Source organism: Alligator sinensis, unplaced genomic scaffold, assembly GCF_000455745.1.
Source record: "Alligator sinensis unplaced genomic scaffold, ASM45574v1 scaffold381_1, whole genome shotgun sequence".
NCBI classification, from domain to species: domain Eukaryota; kingdom Metazoa; phylum Chordata; order Crocodylia; family Alligatoridae; genus Alligator; species Alligator sinensis.
In genome coordinates, this window is record NW_005842440.1 from 261,274 (window position 1) to 270,761 (window position 9,488).

The window sequence follows — 9,488 nt, forward strand, 5'->3', positions numbered from 1 at the left end:
CCTATGTAATGGAATAGACTCCTTTTGAGCCCCAAGGATCACTCCCTTGAGATACCTCCAACCCTCCTGGACCCCCATATGCCCTATGTTCTTGAGTTGCATCCCCTCACTAACTAGCCTTCTAAGCTTGCTAAAGTTGGCCCTTCTGAAGTCCAACACCTTAGCCCCACTAGTTACTTTACCCACCCTTCGCTGGACAGTGAACTCGACCAAGTGATGGTCACTATCTCCCAGGCTACCATGAACTACCCATGGTCACTATCTCCCAGGCTACCATGAACTCACATGTTCCCCACAAGATCATCCCCTGTTGCTAAGACCAGGTCAAGCAAAGCGCTACCCCTGGTGGGACTAGACACCACCTGGGTTAGGTGGAGGTCCTGCACACAGTGTAAGAACCTCCATGAGCAGCTTGTTTTGGCTGTCTGCTCCTCCCAGCAGATATCTGGGTAGTTTAGATCTCCCATGACCACTGCCTCCCTCGCCTGTGTGGCATCTGCTAGCTGCCCGGAGAATACATCGCCTAGCTCTTGACCCTGATGAGGAGGCCTGTAGTAGACCCCCACAACCAATTCCTTTTCCCCTGGCCCCCCCTGGATCCTGACCCACAATGCCTCAGTGTTCCCCTCCTCCACCTCTGCCTTAATGGTGGAAGACGTATACTGCTCCTTAACATAGAGTGCTACCCTCCACCTTTTTATATGATTAGAATGGAAGAACTTGGTCTGTACTGCAAATGCAGACAAATAACTTTGTCAAGGAGCAGAAGACACTATGAGAAACTTAAGAGCCCTTGTAAAAACTTTCAGCTGTATTTTTGGATGCAATAAACCTTTCACATTTCTGGATTAAAAAAAAAAAAAAAATCGAAGACATTTTAAAACTAATTCAAGTCTTTTAGACCCAAGGTAATCAGAAATGTATATTTCCCAAACTTAGTGAACATAGCTCGAGGCGAGGAAACTACACCAGCATCATCAAAAATTGCGGTGGGAAGTTTCATGGAATTTGGCTGGGAGAGTTCAGTTCATATACTGATTAGAAGTGGGAACCACTATTCTACAACCACTTATCTGGTAACTGTTCCAATAGCATGTGGCATGCACCATAAGGTCCTATATGTTAAGGGCTGTGCATAGAGTTCAAGATATAACACCTGACCTTAAGTTTATGCTATTATTTTTAAGTTGTTTATCACAAAGGAGATAAATATATAGTACAACTGAAAATAACCTTTTCCCAACTGTGGTTTTAATTGATGTAAGCAGAAAGATTTCTGACCTAAACAATGCCTGTTTCCCATTGTTTGTATATAGTATGCTCCCCAAAAAATAAATCAATCAGTGAGTAAAGACTGAAGTTTCCAGAGAAATTGTTTGTAAAATGCTCTGGTGGATACAGTAACAAACTCATTCCTAATGACCATTTAAAAATGTAACAATGGGATATGCTACACCTTAAATGGCAATAGGCAAGTTTCTGCAAAGGTTTCCAAATGGTCACAGTTATGATAGTTTGCATTTTCAAGCACTTCTGCTAACTCCTTACACTTAGGATTCCCATGTTGGGAGATAAATGACAGTACTGCTACTTATGCACAGAACAGTTCTCAGGTAGCACAAAAAGAACAGTCTCTAAACTAGAGGTGGGCAAAATACGGCCTGTGGGCTGGATTCGCCCATGAAGCCATTCTATCCAGCCTGCGAGGCCCCTAAAAAAATTTAGAAAATTCATATTTATCTGTCTTTGGTTCCTGTCAAAAATGATAGGAACCAGGGACAGTAGGACCCAGGGAAAGCCCGGCGGGCTCCCGCAACAGCAGGGCCTGCCCAGCCCTGCCCCCAGCCAGAAGTCCCAGCAGGGGCTTTTGGCCTGTCACTATGTGGTTTCACTAAAACGGGAAACTCAGGTAAAGGGGGAGGGGAGAAGGGCAGGGGAGGACCACGGGCAGGGAAGAAGCCCAGGGAAAAGTGGCCCCTCCCCCGCCCCATGGCCAATGTTCCCTGCTGCAGCCGCTGGCAGCCCACACGGGGCTGTCCTGATCAGACACAGGCAGCCCCACACAGGCGCTGGCCACAGGGCAGGGGAGTGTCTGCTTTTCCTTGTGCTCAGCACCAGCTTGTAACCCACCCCCACTGCCAGCCTGGGCCCTGTGCCAGCTCCAGGCTTGCCCATCAGGGCTGAGTGTGGCAGCAGCAGCTGTGGTCCCCCCGTTTGCCATGCCAGGCAGCATTTGCTGCTGCTGCTGCCTGCCCGGAGCTCGCACGCTGGGCAGCCTAGAGGTGGTGGTGGCAAACACTGCCTGGCATGGCAAGCTGGGGGGCCGCAGCTGCTGCTGCCATGCCCAGCCCCAATGGACAAGCCTGGAGCTGGCATGGGGCCCAGGTTAGGAACAGGGCTGGGTTACAAGCTGGTGCTGAGCATGGGGAAAAGTGGTCCCTCCCCTGTGGGCTGCAAGTGGCTACAGCACGGAGCACCGGCCACGGGGCAGGGGAGGGGACACTTTTCCCCCACGCTCAGCACCAGCTCATTCCCTGCCAGGGAGCAAGGGGTTGGGGATGCATGCTGCCCCCCACCTGTACTGCGGGGATGGAGGGCACTGGGAGTGAGCAGGTGCACGGGGCCCATACCAGTGTCCCAGGGCCAGCACCAGCAGAGCCCAGAGCAGGGCGGCAGGAGTACAGGGTCCTGGGCGGGAGGGGGGCTCTTGGGGCCGGGCCCCGGGGGAGCCGGGCCAGCGTCCCCCTCTCCCTGCTGGTGCAGCCCAGCCCGGCTCCACAGACCCCTGCCAGCCTGCACCCCGCTCTGGGCCCCACCGGTGCTGGCCCCGAGACATTGGTCCCAAGATGGTGACCAAGAGGCGAGGCACCTGTCAAGGGGCAGAGCTACCCATGTGGCCCTCAACAGCTTGCCAAAAGTGGGCAAACAGCCCTCCGCCCGAAATAATTGCCCACCCCTACTCTAAACCCTTATTAGACTAGCACCAATGCTCAAGTTGACCAGAAGTTCAAACAGAGCAACACTGGCTGGCAGTTTATTCTGCAGGCAAAATCTTGGAAAATAGGAATAGGTGGACAATCAGAATATATACTTTAAACAGACAAAAGTAAGTGAACGTGCACAGGACATGGGAGGAAAAATCCCAAAACTGAAAAAAGCAAAAGCAAGTTTCTTACTTTCTGAATACTTAATTCAAAAATAAAATCTAAAACATAATTGATTTCATTTCTAGACAAAAGAAAGCTAGATCTTTAAGTCATATCTTGAAAGTTAGATTCAAGTTAGATCTTGAAGTCTCCCGTCAAATATTTGTGTCCCATGACTCTAAGCAGATGTGGAAGAGAAAGAGCAGGAAAAATATGCTTCTATTCAAAAATAAACTTAGAGCACTAAGCTTTTGTTTATGGTTATTTATTACCATTTCTATGATGCTTTTCACTGTAGTACCCAGACAGAAAGAACCATTCTGACAAAAAACAGATTTTTAGAACTCTTAACTGATATCTTAGTCCACCTCAATTATTCATTACAGTTTTGAATTCTGCCAGGTAATAATGAGATAGCTTGTTACATACAGTATTGCTCAGGTGGCTGTCAGGGAAGTTTTCTGTCAGCTGCCCATGCTGGAACTGAGGTAAGTGTGCAGATAGTTCCGTCATTGGAGCAGCTCTGCAAAAATCACTTATTGCTACACAACACAGATATCTCTCGAGACACTGCAAGAAAAAGAAATGCATTAAGGTTCTATTTGCATGTATATCAAAGGTGTTTGGGTTTTTTTAATAATTCACATAAAGGAAAGTTAACCATTTTCCCATCATCTCTGTGGTGATGTAGAACTATAGAATAATTTAATGAAAATCTTGACTTGCATTTACCAGCATAAATATGCTTTAAGATTTATGAAAGTAGTCCATCAGCCACGACACTAAGTGCAAAGTAAATTAATTCAAGATAAAGGGTAAAAGCTGTAACCCACCTTGAACATTCACACAAAAATGTTACACATCTGTTCACAAAGTTACCATGTGCTTGAATATTTAATTAAACTGTCAAGAGTTAGAACAGTTTTACCTAGGTTTTAGACTGTTTTACCTAGGTCCACCACCATGCACCACACTAGTGAAGTGATAGTACACACTGGTAGAATTTTTCTTTCCCGATTCATTAATTTTCTAGCTACAGATTTTTCAGCTCCTTAAATCAGTACGGCAAGTATATAGTTTAATCATGACATTTGAAAACCTGATTATGACATACAGTGCTTAGTACCCCATAATCATCTGCAGTTGTCTAGAATTACAAAAAATACTTCAAATGAATTCTTAAAAACAAAAAAACTTTCAAGAAGCTCTCAGGTATTAAAGCATATTTATTTCCTCAACAAATAACAGTTGGATGAATTTATAAAAACATGATTGAATGACTGTTTAAAATATACACAAGTCCCAATATAAAAAATAGTAAAATGTGAATTTGCACTGAAACTAAACTGAAAACTAGAAGTGGAAAACAAGACTTCAAAAGACAGGAGAATATAGGAAAACCACCCAAAACAGGCATGACAGGAAACGAAATATGACAAATGTGAGGATGCTTTAAACAATACTCAGTGTGGAAGCGTCATAGGCATAGTATTACAATATATGGAAAAGGCTTTGACCCTTTAAGTCTACCTGGATAAGAGAGAAAGTGATTCTGAAAGTCATTTACATTTAAGGAATGTCAACAGACAGTGCCAGAGTAAGCAAGCACTCTTAATAATTTCCATCTACTTCAGTGAAAGCACCCAACCCACTTTGATTAAGAAAGAAGGAAAAACACCACTTGGTCTAGGTTTGCTAGGACAATGAAAGCTGGTTCAGTTGTATTTTTGCAAATAAAGAAAAGCTAGAGATGCACCGATACATTGGTCTGATATTGGATCGGCACCAATATAAAAAAGATTGACTGCATCGGAAATTGGCATTTTTTGCCTGATATGGCCAATAATGTAGCCAGTAAATGCCCTATGCATGCCTGCAGCCACAGCACAGCACATAGGCGGCGAGGAGCACAGCCCAGCAGTTTGGAGAGCTTCGTCCAGCTGGGTAAGTCTGTTGTGGTAGAAGGGGAAGTGGGGGGGCGGGGCATAGGGGTGGCCAGATCAAAGCCTTCACGGTGAGCGAGGGAGTGGGGCTGGGGCACAGGTTGGGTCAGGTGCTGCCCAGTCATGGCAGGGCAGGACATGGGACAGAGCCATGGCTCACCTGGAGAGCACAGGGAGGAGGAGGGCAGCTCCTGCCACTGTGCGCACCCTGGAAAGGCATGGGGGGCATGTGCCCCCAGATCTGCATGGGGTGGGGCAGGTTGCCACTGTTGGCTGGGGCCAGGGCAACACCGAGCTCTTCCCGGTGACGGGGAGGGGAGGCGGGGGCTGGGCTGAGCTGGGCTGCACTCGGGGCAGGCAGTGGTGCTGGGAGGGGGAGTTGGGGTGAGCTGTCACAAATTCTGGGGTGGCTGCAGCCCCTGCCTGCATGGCCGCCCCCCTTCCCCAGCCCCTTGGATGAGCCGCAGCTGTTCCACGCCTTGCTCCACCCCACCCCACCCCAGCTGGACAGCGTCTGCTCCAGCCCCTCCCTCCCTCACAGCAGGGGCCTCTATCTGCCCCCGCCCCACTTCCCCCTCCCTTTCCACCACAACAGACTTAACAGCCAGACACTGCTCATCAAGCTGCTGGGCTGAGTATCAGAAATTGGACTGGTATCAGCCGATATGCCTCCTTAAAAACTAGCTATCAATATCAGCCCAAAAAGATCTCTATCAGTGCACCCCTAGGAAAAGCTCATCTCATTTAGTTTGTAGCGCTAAATTAAAAGACTAAACAGGCACATACACTGTTTGTTTCAAAATGCTTCTTATCTAATGGTTCCACTGAAATATTAAATAAAGAGATTTTGTTTTAAGAATAGTACTGGCCAATACCTCTACTATAGGTTTCTGAAGGGAAAAAAAGTAGGTGCCCAAATCCAAGTTGGACCTGCTGGGTGATACCAGAGGTCAGTATTTATGCAGTAGTATATCTAAGTCCCAGTTTGAGAGTAGAAAAGTGACATGATTCAACCTCAACACTGGTAAGGGCAAGACAGAGAATAATTAAGAGGCTGCAGTCAGAGTCCAGACAGTAGCTGTGACAGAAAGCATCACGGAAAACAGTAGCTAAAAAACTGTAATAGAAGGCTGCTGTCTAATTGCCTCAGAACTAATGTTTTGTAAGAATAAACACAGCATAAGGCCAAGAAAAATGTTTTTTTAAACAATTTAGAAAACAAAAATAAACATAAGCTTTAAAAATAAATATAAGCTTTCCAAAACCCAAATATTACCTCACCAAGGACCTGGAAATAAAACTATGTATAACCAAAAGCAAAACTGACTAATGCATTGTCAACATTTAAAATTAGTTGTAAATTTAATTTGAAAAATTCTTTATATTTAAACATGTCAAATGGCAGGAATAAAAGGTAAGCAAACATGTTGCCTTGTGACATATGATTAAGTTAGTATCTCTTTACATTAGGAACAAAGGAGGAAGAGAAAATGCTATCTTGTTATTAACCTATTCTTTATATCTCAGAGTCAACAAAAAAGCAAAGCATTGATCCCATTTTTTTTTAATTAACAAGCTCTGGGCCATTTCATACAGACACACCTTACCAGGGCAACTTATTCAGCAACAGTGTGTGTTTCTTGTAAATGCAACAGAGCAGTTCTGCAGTAGTGTAAATTTACTTTTTAAACTTTTCCTTGAAGTAAGCAGACTGATGATGTAAGTAATAATAAGTCTAATACCCACAGAAAGGCAGATATTGTACTATTAAAACAAAAACACAGTTTGAGGAATTTATTACAAACTGCTAGATATAACTAGAGGGTTTACTGAATTTGCAATTTCACAGAAACTGCAAAATCTGGGATTATCTGTGCACTCATTTTTTTAAAAATGTAATGAAAAATGATGGCTCTCCAGTGGGAGTCAGTGGTCCTCGCTGCCACTGCAGCTCAGCCTTGCAGCCCATCTCAGGGGAGGGAAGGCACTAGAGGGTGGGATGGCCTAAAAGGCAACAAACAAGATGGGAGCTGCCCCTTCATCCCAACAGGGCCTCTCTGCTAATCAGCACTGAGGGAACCGGCTGAACAAAGGACAGCCAACAGACAAGATGGAAAACACCCTTTCGCCTGTCCTGCCTGGCCGAGGCTCCTCCACCAATAAACGCTGAGGGGCAGGCAGGGTCGGCAGAGCACATCTGGGAAAAACTGCAAATTTGCTTTTTATGTCTTGACCAACCCATGAAAAGTGTTTCATATCATCGCGATTAAAGTACGTCTCTAGATATAACATCACTGCCAACCTAAGAGAGATGTTACTTTACAGCCAGTCATAGCAGGTCTGATAATGGCTTTGAGTCGCACCATCAGGAATAACTGTCTGGCACATCTGGTGGGCCAGGTCAATGGCCAGACAGGTGTGGACAATCATCTCTTTTCCTACACCAGTCACAATGAAGGAATTTATAGAACTGAACTGACTACTGTTATTCAACAGACTGTGAACAACTGATAGTGTGACCTGCCTATTTCAATGATCCCACTGTTCAGATGTACAAGCAGGTGCTACATTCGTGGAATTTATTCGACTCAACCCTAAAATCTGAAATAGTGCTAAAGAAATCAACAAGTTGCATTTCACCTAGGACTTGATTTCTTCAGTGTTTTCATTTGGTTCCTTATACACCCAGTTCATGAAGTCCTCTTAACTCAACCTTACAGTAATTGCTATAGCCCAATGGTGCTCAACCTTTTTGGCCAGCAGGCCAGATGGGCAATACCCAGGCCATCAGTGGGTCAGATCGAGCTGATGGTCCCAATCCAGCAGAGGGCAGTCATGGCAGGGCCCCATCCAGCCATGTGAAGGAGACAGGGGGCATCCTGGCTCCAACCTGGTTCTGCAGGGGGGAGTGGCACAGCCCAGCCTTGCATGGAAACGGGCATGGCCCAACCCCAGCCCAATGCGGGGGTGTGGAAACGGGCATGGCCCAACCTCAACCCCAGCCCTATTTGGGAGGGGGTGGAAAAGGGGCTTGACCCAGCCTCATGGGGCAGGGAGGTGGAGAAGGGGGCCTGAGCCAGCCCCATCCCAGCTCCCTGAGGGAAAGGGATGTGACCCAGCCCCATCCAGCTTCAGGGATGGTGGAGAGTGGGGCATGATCTGGCCCCAACCTGTTGCAAGGGGCTTAGGGTTTGAGATCTGGCAGCAGGGGAGGGTGGTCATTTTTAATGCCATCACTCCCCTACCACCAAATTTCCCAATCTGTGGAGAACCCCACTGGCCTTGCAGGTTGCATTTGGCCCATGGGCCAGAGATTGAGCACCCTGCTATAGCCTGCATCTGAACAAAAAAATCCTTCTCCCAGAAAAGTTACTTTCTTACAGTATTCCTCCTTTCGCAGGCTAGCTAAGTGGTTAGGGATGCCAAGGAAGTACTGGTACAACACCTACTTATGAATCAACTAATTTAAGAACAGACCGTAGAGCAGGTTCTGTGAAGTGCTCCGAAATGGTTTAGTACAGTACTATTACAAAGTAATACCCGAGATGAGCAGTAATTAAAGGCAGAGATCTGCAGAACCTCATCAAAGCAGCACTTCGAGAAATCCAGTGCCCCTGGCTGGACCAACAGCCATAAAACCAACAACTTAGTGTGGATCTGGATCTGTCCTCTTGCAGAACAAAAAAAACAACTGCTGACCAGTAGTTAGGGCAGTGGGTCTCAACTTCTGGTTCTCAAGACACCGCAGGACAGACTTGAGGCACTTCTTGGAAAATGCCACCTCTGAGTTTTCACTCTTTTTGTGGCTAACAGAGAAATCCATCTGTTGCAAGGAGCTCAGGAAGACCACAGCAGCGCAGACTGCTTGTAACCCACTGGTTTCCTGTTTTAAATCTCTGGGCTTGCCTTGTGAATCATGCTTGTAAACCTAACAGTGCCAATACGGGGTGGCAGCCCGCGGCACCCTGGGAAGGATCTCAAGGCCCCCAGAGCCCGGGTGTCCTGGTGGAGAAGCAGGGACCAGACACTTCCGCTGTGAATACAACAGTTGTAGAGACCCCTGACCTCTTCAGGGAAGCCACCTGCCAGGGCTGCCAGCAACCAGTGCCACACAAATACCCACAGGAAGGAAATGAAGGAAACCTTCCTCCTCCCTTTTCCCCTGCAAAGTCTCCCGGCTGACGCGGTGGGATCAGTCACTCGGCAGCACGCCCGTGGAAAACAACCCTCCTCCCCTGGGTCGCCCTGCCCTGGCAGCGCCGGGCACAGGGGGCGCCGGCGGGTGAACACCCGGCTCCCCACGCTGGGCAGGGACCGCTCAGGCCCCGGGGCTGCGAGGCGAGGAGCCCGCAGGGCGGCACCGCCCCGTGCGTCCCGGCCCCAGAATGACAGCGCGGGC

At 47.3% G+C, this 9,488-nt stretch overlaps 1 protein-coding gene across 1 annotated transcript in view; it reads right to left on the reverse strand.

The window, feature by feature from the left end:
- The window catches only part of PSEN1 (presenilin 1), a 54,833-nt gene that overhangs the window by 45,023 nt on the left and 322 nt on the right, over positions 1–9,488 (reverse strand). The window contains exons 2-3 of the mRNA XM_006030357.3: positions 5,506–5,510; positions 3,576–3,718 (exon numbers count right to left, since the gene is read on the reverse strand). Coding sequence (XP_006030419.1) covers positions 3,576–3,659 — 84 coding nt within the window. The 5' untranslated portion in view covers positions 3,660–3,718; positions 5,506–5,510. The remainder of the gene's footprint in view (positions 1–3,575; positions 3,719–5,505; positions 5,511–9,488) is intronic.